At 45.6% G+C, this 18,639-nt stretch overlaps 1 protein-coding gene across 6 annotated transcripts in view; it reads right to left on the bottom strand.

The window, feature by feature from the left end:
* Positions 1-12,168: 12,168 nt before the first annotated feature.
* The window catches only part of LOC138582123 (zinc finger protein with KRAB and SCAN domains 1-like), a 98,206-nt gene continuing 91,735 nt past the window's right edge, over positions 12,169-18,639 (bottom strand). For all 6 annotated transcript variants that reach the window (XM_069653120.1, XM_069653119.1, XM_069653117.1 and 3 more), the window contains one exon: positions 12,169-14,356. In XM_069653120.1, the coding sequence (XP_069509221.1) occupies positions 13,761-14,356 (596 nt within the window). In that variant the 3' untranslated portion in view covers positions 12,169-13,760. The remainder of the gene's footprint in view (positions 14,357-18,639) is intronic.

Raw genomic sequence — 18,639 nt, 5'->3', positions numbered from 1 at the left:
ATCCTGAATTGAGGCTCTCGGCTTGCGTAGTCTCCCCGATGCGGCTCTGTCCTGATCTGGGTCTGACTGGCATATAAGGTTCCTTACTCCTCTGGCCCCCACCTCTAACATGCTCTCTCATAGCTCCCCTTATCCTCCCTTCATGCTCCTGTGGCCAGTGCACCTGCCAATGTCAACCTCTCAGGTAATGTGGTGATTGCCAATATCTCAACAATTCCACATCACTGGGCGGGCGAAAGTGTTGGTGGGATTGTCTGGGGTAGTTGACTCACGTTTCCATGCGTGCCGCCTGTGTTCCAGTCTATCTGGTGTCACCCTTCCAGCTGCCGTGGGAGTTACCCTCTCGGGTCGGGTATGTTCGTGTCCTTTCCGGTTTAGTCATCCTTTTTCCAGTTTTGGTTTCCAGATTTAGTCTGTGGTGTTGAAGAGCCAGGTTTTTAGTGATTTCCTGAATTTTAGGTGATCTTCAGTGTTTCTTATTTCTTTTGGGATGTTGTTCCAGGTTTTTGCGGCTAAGTGGTAGAAGGCAGTGCCTCCAAGTTTTTTTCTTAAGGTATGGTTTGAGTTCCAGGCGGATTTCGTTGCTTGATTGGAGGGGTCTCGTTGGTTTGTAGACTGTTTTTTTCTTTTGTAGGAATTCTGCTCCTTGCCCGCTGATTGCCCTGTACGTTATGCCCATTGTTTTGAAGATGATGCAGTGTTTTTCTGGCAGCCAGTGTAGGGTTTTTAGGGCTGGAGTGATGTGGTCTCTTCTGGATAGTTTGAGGAGTAGTCTTGCTGCTGCATTTTGGATCCGTTGCAGTTTCTTCAGGAGGTATTCTGGTATTCCAAGGTAGAGGCTGTTTGCATAGTCTGTCTTTCCTGGGTTGATTTTCAGGTTGTTGGCATCCATCGAGTTGAAGACTTCTTTTAGACAGTCGGTTAGGGTTGAGTGGTCGGCATCTGTGTCTTTGATTTTGTAGATGATCTGAGTGTCATCTGCGTAGTTGTAACATGTAATGTTGTATTTTTTTAAGATTCTGATGACCGGAGCTGTGTCTGTTATTCCTATGTCTTCTAGTCTTTTGGTGAGCGTGTCGTGGCTAACTGTGTCAAAGGCTGCGGAGAGGTCGAGCAGAATAAGGGCTGAGGTAGTGTTTGAGTCTGCGTTAGTTTTGAGGTTGTCCCAGATGGATAGTAGTGCTGTTTCCGCTCCTCTCGCTGGTCTGAAACCGATTTGAGCTTGGTCCAGAGGGTGATATTTTTCTATGTGTTCTTGGGTTAGTTTATATACGTAGGTTTCTAGAAGTTTTGCTGGGTAGGGGATGTTAGAGATCGGCCTGTAGTTGGAAAGGTCATGTACGTCACCACCTGTGTTTTTCAAGAGTGGCTTGATGTGTGCTGATTTGAAGATCTTCGGTACAGTCCCTGTTGATAGTGATACATTTAGAAGGTTTCTGTTATGTTCTGCTGGTGACCCCTTGCGCGAGGATTGGTTTGTATATGTCTGGGGGACAGGAGTCCATGGGTGATCCCGCTTTCTTGCTTTGTTTAACCAGCATTTTGAATGCCTCTGCTGATATTTCAGGAAAGCTTTAGAGTTTGTACTGTGGTTCCGTGTTAGGTTCGTTGGGTGGTGTGCTGTGGTTGGTTGGTCGCTTTTGTATGTTTTGTCGGATGTCATTGATTTTTTTTTTTTGAAGTGGTCTACCAGGTCGTTGCATAGTTTTTCTGAGGGGGTTAGGGTGTTATCGCAGCCTGGTGGGTTTCTCATTTCTTCAATGATGCTAAACATTTCTTTTTGTGTGTTGGTGGCATTGTTGATTCTGTCATCGTAATGTCTTCCCTTTGCCTTTTGAATTTCCTTCTTGTACGCGCGGATTTGTTTCTGGTACAGTGTTTTTTCCCTGGGTTGTATTCTTTCCTCCATTCTAATTCCATCTTTTTGTTTTCCTTTTTCATGTTGTTTAGTAGTGGGGTGAACCCTTTTGCCATTGCTCTTTTTTTTATGGGGTGAACGGTTTTTCTGGGACGATCTTGTCTATTGTATCCACGATCCATTTGTGCAGTATCTCTGCTTTCCCGTCTAGTTCCGCTAGCTCCAGTTCTGTAGTTGAGGGTTTTGTTAATTCCAGTTGTTTGAATAGGTTGCTTTCTTTGATGTGTTTCCAGTTTCTTTTGGTGGTGGTTGTGAGATTCGGATGTTGGATGTAGGCTTGGGTAGGCATGGTGATCACGAATGGGAGGATGAGATGGTCGCTCTACAGTATTTGTATCGGAGGTACCGTAGTGATTAGTTTTTCTTTGGCGAAAATTGCGTCTAGGGTGTGTCCTGCCGAGTGCGTTGCTCCTTTGACTAGTTGCCGTAGTTTCATGGTGCTGAGTTATTCAATTAGTGAGTTTTGGGAGTTGGCGTGGCTATCTTCAAACCAAATGTTGAAGTCCCCCAGGATGATTAGGTGTTCGTGGTTGATGGCTAGGTTGGTGATGGCTTCTATGAAGTTATCGACAAATGTTTCATCATATGTTGGCGGTCTATAAACCAGGATGAATGATGTTGATTTTTGGGCTTGCTGTTAGGTGTATTACCATGGTTTCGCAGTTGAGGATGTTGAGTGGTTTGTCAGTTTTTATTTTCAGGCGTTCTTTGAATGCTATAGCGATGCCTCCTCCTCTTTTGTTTTTTCTGTTTATTTGTAGGCATTTGAAGTCGGTCGGAAGGCAGCTTTGGAGTGTGATTTTGTAGTTGGCGTCCAGCCAAATGACATTTGCTTTGTTGCCAAAAACTCCAAAATGCCTATAACACAACACTTTTCAACATTCACAATCTTGCCATTGCTAAAATCCATGTATCAAATGAAACATTGTGAAACATACAAAGTCTGAAAACTGACAGCATCTATGCCAAAATCTGGGTGCAGTACCCTGGGCCACCAGAATGAAAGCGGTCAGAGAAGTTACTAATGAAACTTTAAAACTCAAAAGTCTGCTGAATTAGCAAACATAAACAGGATTGTTGCCAAAAAGGAATACAGGTTTTAGTTGTGTTTTTGATTACACAGATTTTAAGGCCAAGAAATAAATGTATTTGTATGTGCTGCAACAGATGTGGTTTTTGCTAAGTTTAAAAGTTAATTAGCTTGGCTGATACTGCAAAGAACTGGAAAAGCAGGGTTTTTCCCCCAGAAGGAGGGCCTTCCTCTCAGCAGAAACTCACAGAGAGGTGTTAATTGAGGATGGGACAGAATCTGGTCTACAGAGAGCAAAGGAACAATGACAAAGTGCAGCACAGGAAATTGGAAGTGTGAAAAGGGGTCGTAAATGGCCTCTGGAAGGAGCAAGCAAGGAGGGGGATGCCTTGGACTGCAGGGAGACAAAAAGAGGCAGGGCCAAGCAACCATCTGTTGCTAAACATGAACAAAACACATTTTAAAAGACTTATAACTTGCTATTCAAAATGGTGAAAAATATAAAAATGACAAGAGTTGTTAATTTAATTTCTGGTTCCAGGTGTGAAGAGGCAGCAGAACTGTGTGACATGTTATGGGCAGGAATGGCAAGATATGTGGCTTAATGAAAAATCTATTACTGTTAGAATTGTGAAAATGTACAAGCATGTCCCCATGTTAAACACACATATTTGTGGAAATTTGCAGAAAAATTGGAAAGTGTGTTCATAGCGAAAAGGGCAAAATTCTGTAGAAAGGGGAGACAAGATCCCACCACTGCGGGGCTTTGAGGAAAAGCTGCTATGTAAAATATGGCATCTTTATGTGTGATTTGTATAAAGGTGACCAATGTAGAAATGTACATTTAATATAAAACCTGATTTGGAGACCAATGGCTAAATGGAGGTCTCTGAGGATTGTAAAGCAAATCATAAAACCTGACATCACCCGACCTTGATCCAATCACCCCAAATGCAAGGCGGAGATGAAGTGGGGTCCAATCCCAGCTCACAGGGGCAAGCTTAGCTAAACCGGCCCACACACCCCCTTTGTGATGTAATTCTTATAGCATAAATAGATACAGCTGACAGCACATAGGGACAGACAGATCCACTCACTTTCCTGATGGTGGCATAGCGCCCAGCTGCTGAAATCTACATCTTCCTTGTTCCAGACTCCAGAAACTTGGCAAAGCAAAGGCCTATTGCATAGATGAACCTTTCTCAGCTAGGCCTCAAATTCTATAACAGAACCCAAAAAGCCTAAGGGAAGCAACATAATACAGCCGGGTGTGCTGTTAATGCTTGCCTGCTGAATTGAAATATCCTCAGAACCAAGAAGGGCTGATCCCGTCCAGTGCTGACCAGAGCGCCTGGCTGACCCAGTCCAGTCCGATGTGCCCAACTGTCAGTCCCTGATAGATCCAATTCAATGGTCCAGAATCCTGTCAGTCCAAAATCTTAACTCCATTTTGTTTTGTGAGTATTAGCAGGAAGCTAGAAACGGTTGATTCCTGTGCATTATCTTGTCCCCTCCTAACCTCTGAACTATCCTTACTTCCATAATCAGTAATATTGTTTAAATCCGTAGTGAAATCTTATTCTGTCTATCTGTAAAGCATCCTTTTCCTAGTCATTTTGTCAACTTTGATCTATTAATTTAATTCGAGTGACCAGCCTAGCGTTCCAAGGTGGACCACGAGGAACCAGGTCTGAGTCGCGAATCACTCCTGACTCTTACGTTGTGCCATCCTGGTGCCTTAGCTTGGATGCTCTAGTCCATAATCAATATTTTTTTGATTTTAAAACTGAAGCCTTTTCCATTCTTGCGCCTATCTCGTAAAAACGACCTTTACTAAAACCACTATAACTCCCTCAGTTTTTGTGATAGAAACGAAATTTCAACTTCTACTTGCATTTCAAAACAGTGCGGTTCTCCCGTTATCACGAATATCGCACAAGGAAAAGTCTGCCGCGATTTTAAAATCCTGAGAAATTTTACACGTGTAAAATAGATTTAAACTGCTTCCGACTTGGATTTTAAAATTGCAAATGTTTTCTGCTGTCTAAATCATTGCTTATGCTTGGGTGCAACTGTTCAAAGCGGCTCACATAGGAATTTACAATTTAAGCATTTCCCCACACATTTAGAGTTCTTGCTCAGCCACTTTAAAAGTCATCCTGACAGTTGAAAAGCCCACTTTGTTTTTCTCTTTCTGCATAAGAGGGGGAAGGGGGAAGTGAGACACTGTGATCTGTACTATTTCTGAATATCTGCCATCTCCTCACATTTATTTAAATTTGCTTATTGGTGGGTTGAGGTGTGTTGCAGGGGGAATTTCTAACCATTGTGCTATCTGATCTGAAACCAACACAAAAGTATTATTTATATTGGGATTTTGATCTTAAATAAATAAATAAAACCTTTTACAAACCAGAATGATTCCTGGTCCAGCGTGACCCTGGGGTATTCTTAAGTAAGGGGTGTGATACGAGTGGTACATCTTTCAAATAATTGAATCTTTATATCACATAATTTTTTCCATTGCGCTGTACACTAGACCAGGAGCAGAGTGTATCGCCTGATTGAAATCCTTAACACTCCTTCTTGGGAAATCTCTTAGAGAAATTGTTCCTCCCCCAACTAATCCAACACACCAAATCTGTTGGCTGTCTCCATGACCACCAGTATGGCTTCAGAGGAGCCACAGGCATGAAAACTGCTCTCCTGAACACCCGTGATGACTTGCTCTAAAACCTTGACTCAAACTCTGCCCTTGTTCTCATCATCTTTGATCTGTATTTCGCCTTTGACACAGTCAATTATTCCGCCCTCATAAAACGTCTGAGATATCCTGTACCGGCTACTGGATTGGTTGACCTCTTTCCTCTTGAATCAGTCCTCTCAAGTGCAATCGGGCCCTTTTCTTTCCTCTACCTCGCTCTCTACCTGCGGCGCCCCTCAGGGCTCTATCCTCTCACTGTGGCTTTTCAATATCTACCTGTCCCCCCCTGCCAACTTGATCTCCACCTTTTCTTCTCATTTCTAGTGTTAAGCTGAGGATAACACAGCTCTCCTTTAAGCTTCCCGCCACCTCCTCCTCATCACCCTCCTCTTCTCCCTTCCTTCCTCTCTCATTCCCGACTGCCTAGCTGCTATTCAGGCACGGTGTGCTGTTAAGGATCTCTGCCTTAACGCCAGCAAGACAGAGAGCCTTCTTATTGGGACTCCTGCCCCTTCCTAATCTCTGGCCACCCACCTTGGGTACCCCCCTGCTGACCCTCTGGCAAAACATGTGGGTCATCTTTGACTCTTCCCTCTCCTTACCTCATATCGCTGACCTTGGCAAGAAGGCCCACTTTCAACTTCACCTCCTCAGAGGCATTCTCCCTTTCCTCACCTTCCCCTAGAAACTCAATGTTATAGGCGGACAGTGAATGGGGACGTTTTATAATAGATTTCTTTGCACCTAGTTATTCATGCATTTAAAAAGGTAAATGTTCCCTCTTAAGATCAGCCAGTTACAATAGAGTTGGGGCTGACATGAATCTGTGCATCAACTGCATATGTTTGAAAGGGGGCTTATAAAGGATGGATGAGGTCACCAAGTAGTTTGAGGTATGTGATGAAGAGCCATGATAATAGAATGGAGTCCTGGAGATGAGGAGCAAGGGTGGTGCAAGGATTGGACTACATCTGACTTGAATGTACTGTTATCCTACCGATGCTCAAATAAACCAACCTCTTCACATTACAGCACTGAGCGCACTGCTTCTTGCATACAGAGCAAAAGACAATGGTTTGTTTACTTATTTGAACAGAGTCCAATTGCTACACCATCCGATATTTGAATTTGTTGTTGGGTTACCTATGCAGCTCTACCAAGTCTAGAGTAGTCGGACCTACCTTCCGGTATGCAGCAACCAGATCATTGGCTGTATTCCTGCGACATCCGAATCGGCACATTATTTGGATTTGGTGCACACATTGGGCCTCATTACAACCCACGCGGTGGACCATGGTGCTATTGGCACCATGGTCCATGCCAGAATTCGCCATGGTGAATGGCGGAATTACCGCCCCATTCCAAGGTTGGTGGGGCGGTAATTCGCCATTCACCATGGCCCCTTCCCCATTCCCATTTTTGGCCCATGGGGCACAATGGGAATGGGGAAGGCGCTAATTACGGCACCTTAAATTACGGTGCCGTAATTAGCTCCTAGGTCCCTTTGCGGGTTGGTTTTTTAGCGTCTGCTAAAAGCAGGCGTTAAAGTGCAACCCGCAAAGGGACCTCCTAATCAGGCGTTAAGGGTTTAATGGCGCCAACACCTTTTACGGCGCCGTTAACCCCTTAACGCCTGGGTTGTAATGAGGCCCATTGTCTTCCATACTCCAGAGTCCTAAAGTGCAGAGCATGCTTATAGAGATTACCCACTGACCATGAGACCATCCAGAGGCCATAGACCCGGACACAGCATTAAAAATACGGTCACCTGGGACCAAATGCAGACAAGGAGCCGCCCTACTCCCAATGCAGCTTCCAGATAGTGCTGTGCATATTTCCTAGGTCTCAGGCGTCCTTCTTGTATGGTGCTGTGAGTGAAGAGTAGGGCATCCACAGAACTTTAGTAAATCAGGTCATGCCCCATTGAAGGGGTCTGACTATGCAGTCTGCCCTCTGGCTGGCATGTCAACAGCACTTCTGCACTCTAGGGAAAATAGCATGTATATGTTATTTTGCATATTTCTCTTAAGATGAGTTCTCTCTTACTGCTAGCTTGCACGCGAGCATGCCAGTAGGAAGGTAGCCTCAGCTTCCTATTCACCTGCTTAACAGATTGCGGAGATAACAGCAACATATTGCTTTGGAAGCTAAACTGCTAAAATGAGAAAGGGGTGGCTGCTCTGTTGGCGCAACCCTCTCAAGTGTCCCCTCATATGCAGCTTAAATTAACTTGCTCATTGTTTGAAAACACATCAAAACATGGGCGTGGGTGCATGTGTGTGTCTATATGAGCAAAGGGGTGGGCATGCACATAATGATAAGGATCTATGTGGGTCTTCTACCTTTGCAATATATGTGTATGGCTATCTGAACGCCATTTGTGGTAGTGACTGAGGGTTTTTGAACCTGTGCGTGCATAAGGGTCTGGAAAAAGATGTCCATGTGCTTGGAGTTTTGTGTGCGGGTGTCTCTGGCTAGGCACCATTTGTGGTTGTGCTGATTTCTGCGAGTGTGCTGTATCTGTGTGCTGGGGGCATTTCTGTGTGATTGAGCTGTGGAGTGGGCAGCATGACACAAACAGATCATCCGTAACATACTCACCACCTACCGCGTGTAGGGGTCTTCTCCAATCCACACACTCTTCCTTACCGGCGTCTCAGAGATCCCAGCTCTCTCTAACCTCAGAGTCTTCAATCTGCATCTGTCACCTCTGACCCATTTCTCGTATCTCCAAGCGCTTGCTGCATCATGTTATCTTTCTCTCTCCACAATATACACTCACTTATGTGCTGCTGAAAGGGTGTGTCCCATTTCCCTCACATTTGCAAGCAAGCTTTTTAGTGTTTCTTGGTCGTATGTTGTTCTTTCTTTAGCTTGTCTGTGCCACTGCATTGCGCTTACACATAATCTGTGACTCAGTGTCTCCAAACTCCCCCTTCTACACCTTCTAGTCTACCAAGTCTTGCTCAATTCCTCCCTCCTCCAGAAACGACTTAAACTCTGTTCCAGCTATGAATTCTAGTCATATTGAAGTATTCTCACATCAGCGTAAAATAAAATTCCTAAGCACATAAATCATCTTCCCGTAGCGTAAAATGAAATTCCTAGGCACATAAATCATCTTCCCGCAGCCACAGTTTGTGGTGCAAGTTATGAGCAGCTCAAGATTTTTTGGTCACTCCACCCCAAGGTGGCCTCGTCAAAGGGTCCTCTGGCATCCAGCTTTTAGCCCGTTCACACCTGAATTCATTTACTCCAACATGCCTCTGAATCTTCCAGCTGAATTACACAATCTAATGTTCACAAGTTGTGAAATATGCTCTCTGATCTTTACAGTTACAGACAGAGGCGTTGCTAGGGTGGGGGGGATAAGGGGGCTATAGACCCTGGTCATTTGGATGCAGCCCCAGATAGAATCCCAGGGGCTACAACCAAAAGGCTAGATAACCCCGAGTCCTGACAGTCCCTACATTAGCATATCCCCGGATTCTTTACAGACCTAGCAACCCCCCTGGTCACAGACTATAGAACGATGGCAGCCTGGAGGTAGGCGGGCTACTTGTTGCTGCCCACGAAGGCCACCTCACGCAGTCCACATACTTGCAAAGGTTAATTTATTGCTGAAACCTTTATTATTATGAGCCTTTCATTCCGGGTCTCCACTGTCTCTGTACTGATTTATCACGCCATGGATGCATATGGAAAGACCCTTGTGATGTTTTACTTTTATATTGAGTCTGGGGTACTTCCATATAATGTCCTTAATCATGCCCCAAACATCAATACCCTTTGCTGCTGCCCCTGAATTTAAACTTTAGCCCGTGTGTGCTGAAGAACTACTTCCTGCTATAGGGGTCAAGCAACACCAGCTTATAGCATCTGGGGTTTTTCACAACCATACAGTGGGGAAGCTGCTGGACATTTTAGACTAGTCTTGCACGGAATCAAAAATGAGCCACATCCTTGGATAGGGGAATGAACCCAGTTTATAGAGCTAGATTCGTTTTTGCAGAGCTAATGTTGCTGACATAATTACTTTTGTGGCTTTCCTCTTCGAATACTCCAGGGACAGATTAGACAACAAAAGATTCGTGACAGCAGAATACATCAAGGGCTAGTGTCATCGATTTATGGAGGAAGATACACTTGTCATTTGCTCTGTCAGATATCGAAGGAGCAATGATGCTTGCTGAATGTATGGAGCATAGGTCATGTGGCTACTGTATAAATCCCACCGATTGGCGTGTGTGCTTTTAAATTCACACTGGCCACTTTGCACTGGTATAATGAGTATCGATACACTTCAGGTTGGAAACATTTGGACTAAGTCATGGAGTAACGACACATGATAGACCATAATAAAGTTTTATAAACAAAAAGACAGTCCGATATTTACATAGGTGTCACTAAACACTCTTCCCTCAACAAAAGTGGTATCAATTATCACAATATTTTATTAAGATTCTAAATTTCATAAAACAATCATAAAAATGATCATCGTACATAAAACATATACATTATGCTTAAAACCACACAAGTAGAAATACCATAAGTGAGTAAGGTTTGCAGATGTTCTGTAAGGATCTTACAATGTGTGTACAACTCACACTCTGATTCCTATGTCACACTACTAATGGCCTATTTCCTATTGGTGCAATACAAACAACCCTATTACACCAATAGGAAATAGGCCATTAGTAGTGTGACTTAGGAATCAGAGTGTGAATCTTAATAAAATATTGTGATAATTAATACCACTTTTGTTGAGGGAAGAGTGTTTAGTGACACCTATGTAAATATCGGACTGTCTTTTTGTTTATAAAAGTGTATGCTCACAGAGCAAGAGGTCTGTTTTATCCCTACCTGTGACTCAGAACCGTTTTGAGAATAGAGACCATAATAAAGACCTAACCCTAATATTAAAAGCCTCTTTTTACAATGTCCCCATCTGAATTACCTGTATTTCTTTCCGCTCAGGTAGACCAGCCTGGGTCACCAAGGGCAGTCAAGCAGATTTCACAAATCGTTATGTCTAAAGAGATTCAGCGAGAGAAAGGGAGGGCGGGGAGAGAGTGAAGGAGGGATAGAGGCAGGGAAGCCGAGAGGGACATATCAATTTAGAGGAACACTTGAAAATAGAAATGAAGAGCAAAGAAAAAAACTCTGCGCATGTTTGTCTTTTTCCAAAGTGAACCACATGCCATTGAATGCAACATTCGCTACGGCCAGAGCCATCTCCTGAGCAGCAGTAGCGTCCCCCTGCGAAAGAGCTTTGTCTGTACATGTATTCATAATTAGCAACGAGGGTGGGGGTGAAGCCAATCAGGCTGCCCGGTTTGTGGGCTGAATCCCACGATGCAAGCCGGATTTCCCCCGCCCCATTTTCCCTCCACCCCCCTCCCCTTAACATCATTTTCCCAGTCCCTCCCACCACTGATGGCTGTGGCCGCGGCAGCCCACCGCTGATTCTCCGACTTCCTTCTTCCTGTCGCTATGGAAATGGAAGAGGGGCTCCGCTTGGAGCCCTGTCAACCAGCTCTGTGGCAGCCATCTCTACACAGTCTTTTCTATGAACCAACAGGATGCTGCAAGGTGTCCCGTTCATTCATAGAAAAGACACTGCTATGAGCACCCGGGTTACCGGACTGGCAACCTGGGGTTCTAATGGCATTAGTAACCCGTTCCACAGGTTATATTGGGGTGTAACGTCCCAGGGCCCTCGATAAAAGCCCTTGCTTCGCTCTGGCCTTTAACTCAGGCTGCCGGCCTGTTACCCCCTCCCCCCAGCATAGCCCATGGAACGGGTTACTAACCCCATGTTTACAACCTAGGAAGGCGTGGGAGCCAATCAACCAGTTTTGAACATGGGCTGAAATTCCTTATCTAAGCCCACATTCTGAGCAGATAACCGCTGCTCACACCTGCCCTCCATCATTTTCACCCACCCCTGGTCCGACTGCTGCTTCACCATAACCTTCAATCCCTGGTCCTCACCATTACTGGGCCACACTTACCTTGCCCTCATCCCCAAGGCATCTCTGCAACTCACCACCCCCACCATACCATTAACAGGTTGCACACTCACTGTGTTATTTTACACAAAACATTGCTATTAGCATCCCCCGAGTGCTAATAGCAATATTAGGTGTTAGGTGTTAATGGCCCTATAACCATTGTTAAAGACCTTCAGTGCCCTCTGGTCTATTATCTCTGGCTCCAGGCTGTGTACAGCATTTGGAAGGGGGTACCATTGCTTAATTAATAATCTAGCAATCACCATTAAGATACCGATCATTGGTTGGCCTAAGAGCCTAATGGATGTCTGAGAGCTGGATGCAAACAAACGAGACTGCCAGGCAGTTTGATCGCGTTGGGGAATAGGGCATGTTGCTCTTCCATTTCACTCCAGTATGGAGACCATTTTGGGCCACTATCAACTGCCCATCTTTGACAGTTTGAAGAAACAGGAAATACCCAATCCTGATGTTCTACCCAGAGTATAATTAGAGTCTGAGGTGTTTGAAATGCTGTTTATGTTAATATATTGTTAAAGTTATAACTTCATTTGTAATTGTTGTCCATTCTTTTACATTCATGTGTACACCCAATTCGTTATTAAACGTAGCCCTTGTTAATCTCATTATCCTCTTCTCTGGGATACTGACAATACTGCAAAATAACTGTTTAGTGATGAGCCCTTGATGAATTTCAACCCAAAAACTGGGTGTAGATGAGTCAAGGCCTGAATTAAAAAGAGGCCATTTGATGAGATCCTGAAAGGTTATCTGGAATATTTAAAGAAACTCCCATATGCCGGAAATTGATTAAATTCTTTTACTTGGGAAACCTAATCATGGCCACTTACAGTAATATTTTTCCAGCATACTGTTATCAGCAGATATTTTGAGGAGTTGGGACTTTCATATTACTCAGTTTATTGATGTTCTCCTCAGAAGTTCAGAAGGACTCCAGCTTTTGTTGTGCACAGTTTATTGGTACAGCCTCTTTGAGATTAGAGTGCCAATTAGATTTTCATAATGCGTACATGGCAATCTTAAAATCAGAGCATATTTGAAGCAGAGCCGTAGACAGGATTGTCTAACAAGTGGGTCCTGAAGCTAATGTAGTTGGGCCCGCTGCAGTGACGTTAACATCTGTAAATGCCCACACAGTGCTGCTGAGTGGGCAGTTACAGATTTTGGGTGGGCCTTGCCCGTTCAGGCCCTACCCTGTCTACGCCTCTGGTTTGAAGACTACTCAACTACTCAGCATTAAACCACGTTTGTTCCAAGCATTCTTCATCCCACTTGCATTGTGCCACAGTCAGTCTCCCAGAAGAGCTGATCGAATTGTTTCTCTGTCACAGAGACTGGACCCTGATCCAAATGCTTTTTCCTGAAACCTTACACTACTATGGACGTGCTTTCCAATAGGTGAGCTGGGCAGCTTTGCTGTGTGTGTTTGCATGAGCGCTGTGCATACAGAAACTTGACGGCAGCCCAACTTTGCATGGCAAAACACCCCAGAGCGTTTTACCTTCCTTGCTTGTGCATGCAGTCAACAATATGGTTTGCAATCCGCAGCCTTGAGCAGCCAGTGTTAGTCTCCCTCTGGCAGTGGTCTAAGAATTGCCTGCACTCCAGTTGTCTTTCCTCCTACAGTTGCTTGATACACGGTTTCTTTGTTTTTCAGCTTTTTGGCGGGAAATCATATCTGCCATTTGTAGATTGGCAACATCTGTGCTTGGATGCAGTTAATTCTGTTTGAAGCCCGTTAGAAATACATCACATCCTTCCTACACTGCATAATTAATGTGCAAAATTAATGAGCGGAGTTGCTTTAGACAACATTTTCAAAACGCAAAACCTGTTCATTAATAGAATAAGTTGCTGTTCATCCTGCGGGACCGTGAATATGGCTCTGTGTGTGTAATGAAGCCCGTGCCCCCCTGCATTGTAACCTTTAGTGTGGTCATGTTTTTTTAATTAGCTCGTGCGCATTCAGTGATGTGCTTTTTTTTTTTTTACATTGGCTTGTGCCCGGTCTGTGATTCCGAAGCTGTAAGAAAGATTTCACTTCTGATAAAACTTTCACTGCCATTCAGTTCATTAATATGGTCTTTCCCCAAGATGTATTCTCTGGTGCCTACTGAGAATTCCCTGCTGGCTGAAGCACTTTTTACACGTGGCGCACTGGTATGGCCTTTCCCCAGTATGTGTTCTCTTGTGCACAATAAGATTTTCGTTCCGAATGAAGCTCTTCTCACAGATATTGCATTGGTACGGCCTCACGCCCATATGTATCCTCCTGTGCCTGATCAGATTTTCCTTCTTACTGAAACCTTTGCCACATGTAGCGCAGGAGTACAGCGCCTGGCCTTGTTCTGGGTCTGCCATGATAACATTTGAACTGCGCGGACTCCTCTCAGCGAGGCTATACTGCTCCAGTGCCTGTGGTGGAGGGGCTTCGGGATATACGTTGAAATGCGCGACATCGCCAAAGCCGCTTTCACGCTGGGCATGTGAGGCTGCTACTAGATGGTTGGTCATTTCTGTCCACCGCGGGCTGCCGTAGCCCACCCCTTGCTCGGGGCCACGAAACACCTCGCGTGTGCCTTTTCCTGTTGACGACTTTGGTGGTCTTGGATTTCCGGGGGTTCTTCCCGAATCTCCTACTTTTCGTCTTCTGTTCTTTGCCCCACCACCTGTTGCATTAACACGAGAGTCACAGCATTAGCATGTTCAATGGCAGTAAATTTTAAAGACCGTTTGAAAACACCATTTTAGGTTGAATAGAAATGCATATATAAAAAACATCAACAAATGCATTTATGATTTATTAAATTATGGTATTTCTCTTTTGGACTGTTCACCCTCACGAAGCGTTTCAAAGAGGTATTTGCAGATAATACCAAACAAACATGGAGGTGTGAACTGTATTATTGTAGCATGTACCCACCCATACCGAATAGCCGAGTTTTGCACAAATAACGACTTCTAGAATTTTCTGCTGGAAATATTTTAGCACAAATGCAGGCTAGTTGCTGGTCTTCCAATAAGTCGTGCCACATTCTGGGGAGGTCAAGGCTGGTTACGGCCCGCTGACCGGCCAGCCTGTCCACCTCAGAACACAGAGACACAATTAAAGTACCCTTTGGCTTTTGCTCAGTTTGCTAATAGGTTTTTCGTAATGGCAACTTGCTGCTGGCATGAACGTGCATGCCCAACTCACTATTTCCAGGCGGTAGTAGAGCATCAGCAGAGGGAATGGCCAGCTAATTGTTACGGTGGGGAGGAGGGATGACCGTCAACAAGGCAAGTATGAGGGAAGGCAGTGGTCAGGTCTGTGGGAAAGAAGAGTGTTATGCGAAACACAGGGAGGGAGGGATTGGGTAAGAGAGATAGGGAGCTTTGGCTGCAAACAAAAGTCAGAGACCAGGGGGAGGCGTACAGGTGGCTGAGCGAATGCGGGTGGTTATTGGCAGATTCCACTTGACGGGCCAGACGGTCTCCCCGGGTGCCAATACTCTAACATCACATGTAAGTGATATTGCCCAATTCCAGAGATCTCTTTAGGGACACCGAATGTCAAACCAGTCCATCATGTAACCTCTCCACAGCATTTTCAGCCCCCCTCCACTCTCACCCACACTCCTCTGCCCCCCACCCCTGAACTCTCCAAAAAGGCACTGGTCGCAGCCACCTCAGGACCTCCCACGCTCTCTCCTCTGCACCATCAGATCCAACTCTTTGCTCACATCCTATTCCGCCCAATACTCTTCTCCCACCCCCAACCGTGTCCTAGGCCTCTGCCCCTCCCCCAAAACCCACAAGCCCCTCCAATTTCCTAACCACCCGCCCCATCCCTAACATCGCCCATGCCTTCCTCTGAACAGTCCATCCTTTCCTCTGCCACCTCCTTCCTCCCCTGCACCCTCTGATCCTACACCATACCTTGCCACCCTTACTTGGTCAGACCCTCCCACACACCATTCTTCTCCACCAATGAACACACCTACCCCTAACTAACCCCCACACCGGAAACCAAACCTGCTTTCTTGCATACTCGTGAATGCCAGGTCAGTCTCCACAAACAAATGTAACATGTTTGATCTCATCTCAGATGAAAACCCAGACATCCTCTTCATCAGTGAGACCTGGTTCTCTGACGACTACGAACCTATCGCACGCAAGGCCTCCCCCATTCTCCCCGGGTACCTGATTGTACAGAATAGACCCAGCAGAGGAGGAGGGTTAGCAATCCACCACAAACACCAGATCACAGTCCCTAAGGATATCTTAGCCTGCAGCATTGACTGTGAATCACTGCTAGTAAAGTTTCAACTCTCCACCTCTACCACAGACAGCTTCCTACTCTTATACAACCCCTCTGGCCACAATAGGAACTTTGCAGATTCTCTCAGCGACGCCCTATCAGCCACCCTCATCCCTCTCTCATATTAGGATATTTCAACATCTGGTTTGACACTCCATCAAACCCCATGACCCCCTCTGTCATTGAGAACATAGAAGCCCTCAACTTGACCCAACTGATAGCTCTACCTACCCACTACACAGGCCACACCCTCAATGCTGTATTCTGAGCCACAACCCCGACATCCACCCTGCTCCTTTCCACGTCCTCTACTCTGGACAGATCACTCTGCAATCTTCTTCTCGCTCCTGATCTCCCCATCCTCCCTCTTCCAGCAAACCAACCCTCCCTCTCCTACCCCTCTTCCTTGTGGCTCTCTGGAATAAAGTCACTATTAACCCTGATCTTGCCAACTCCCTCCTAACATCACTCCCAGTACCCTCACTCTAGGAAGTTCTCCCCTTTGATGATTGACTCTCCAGCACCCTCATCCCCCTGACTCCAATGGGACGTCCCAGAGGCCAGGCCCCAACCCCAAGTGGTAAAGCTCCCACCTCAAATCTATCAAAACCCTCACACACTGGCTGGAGCAGACTTGGAAGAACCAACCCCACATCTCAAAACAAAACCTCTCTTGCAAGACTGACAAGGGTATACCGGACAGAAATGAGAAAAGCCCCAAAAAAACATCCATGGGAAGCGATTCAGAAACTCCCATAACCCTAGCCAGGAGCTGCACAGAATTCAAGATGCCTTCCTGCTCAGCCAACCCACTTAAGTCCCAATCACTCTGCAATGCCCTCTCCGAACACTTTCACAATATCATCATTAATAGACACTGCTCCATGCGCTCCAAACTAGCTTCAGTGCCCCGCACCTTCCTCCACTCTCCACCTAATCCAAGCCCTACTCCCCACGGTAGACCAATCTTCTCCTCTTTCTACCCCATCTCACACAATGAGTTCTTCAAACTTCTAGCTGAAAGCCAACCTTCAGGCTCTCCTGAAAACCCCTGTCCCCCCACTCCTCTTAAGAACATCCTAACAGCAACATGTACAGGCAGCATTTCGCGGTCCATCATTAACCAGTCACTCTCCTCTTTCCTGAAGGCCTTCAAAACCTTGTACGTTAAACCTCTCTCAAAAAAACACTTGCTTGACCCCAGTCTTACTTCCAACTACCATCCTAAACTCTTGGACTGCATTACATACAAACAGCTCTGCCTCTTCACAGAAAACAACAACCTTCTTGACCTAGACACAGGAGGCTTCGGACCCCTTTGAGGAACTGAGTTCTCTCATGTATCCATTTGGGATGACTTAAAAAGGACAGCAGATTTGGAAGGATGCACAACCTATCCCCTGCTCACACTCCCTAGTATCAATCCCTGCAACACCCACTTCTGTAAAAAATCTCAGATGCACGCTGTGCTCTCTCTCCCATCACGACAACTCTGTGTCCAAAACCTGCCCCTTCCACCTACGCATCCGTAGGCAAATCGTTTCGTACCTCTCCTACGACACAGAATCTCTGCCATACTTGCCATCATCCTCTTCCACAGACTACGCAGCCTCCATTTAATTAGGCACCCCGGCATACCAACTCAGGGAACTCCAAAGAATCAAAAACTCTGCTGGCTGCCTCCTCCTTGTCCTCTCACAAAGAGAACATATCAGCCCCAGACTCCGAGTGCAACACAGTGGCTCCCTATCATCCGACAGACTACCTTTAAGGCCATATGCGTCACTCACTGCGGCCTCCATAAAAACTGACCCGAATTCCTTCAGGATAAACTTACACACCATCAACCCTCTAGAAATCCAAGATCTGGTTGTGCTCTTCTGCTTGTTAACCTAACCCCCACTACAATCCACCAGATTGGGAGGATCCTCATTCTCCATCCAAGCCCCTCACCATCCGGAACTCCCTTGTACTCCACATCTGCTGCATTGACAACCATTGCTCCTTCAGAAAGGCCCTCAAAACCTGGCTATTCCCCACAGCAACCTGAAATCCTCTTTTCCACTCCCATCTCTACCATCACAGCATCATTCGCATGAATCAGTCTCACTCGCATCTAAACACTGAGTCACGTGTACATACAGCCACAGGCAGATGCCGGCTGCTGTCGCGGCGGCCCGCCCTACACAATCAATCCGCACACCACTCAGTGTACACAAACCCAAAACAACCCACCGGCCCGCCTTTTCTGAGACTGGTGCACCCTAACAGTTTGATGGTAGCCACTACTTCACCAAAGAAATATATTATGATAGCCACGAGAGCATGAAATTCAGCAATGTGTTCCCGTCCATTAGATCCCGCCTTGGCTACACACATTGAGGAACCATTCCAGTAGGATACCAGCAATCAAAGAGCAATGGGGATTGCTGATAAAACATACTCAAAATAGGGTTCATAAGCTCAAGGAGGACAACCAGTCGACTACAATTAAAAGAGGTTTTAGGCAAGCATGTCCTGTTCCAATTCAGTGATAATGCAGTCTGTTATGCAAAGTTTGTATGCAGTACCCTTTGGGACCACTACACACAACTATGACTACAAGTGTAAGCAAAACCAACCTTTGGTATAAATCTGTACTACACAGTTTTT

This window comes from Ambystoma mexicanum, chromosome 3q (genome assembly GCF_040938575.1).
Source record: "Ambystoma mexicanum isolate Mex_15411 chromosome 3q, UKY_AmexF1_1, whole genome shotgun sequence".
Classification (NCBI taxonomy): Eukaryota; Metazoa; Chordata; class Amphibia; order Caudata; family Ambystomatidae; genus Ambystoma; species Ambystoma mexicanum.
This window is presented reverse-complemented; position numbering and strand designations above follow the sequence as displayed.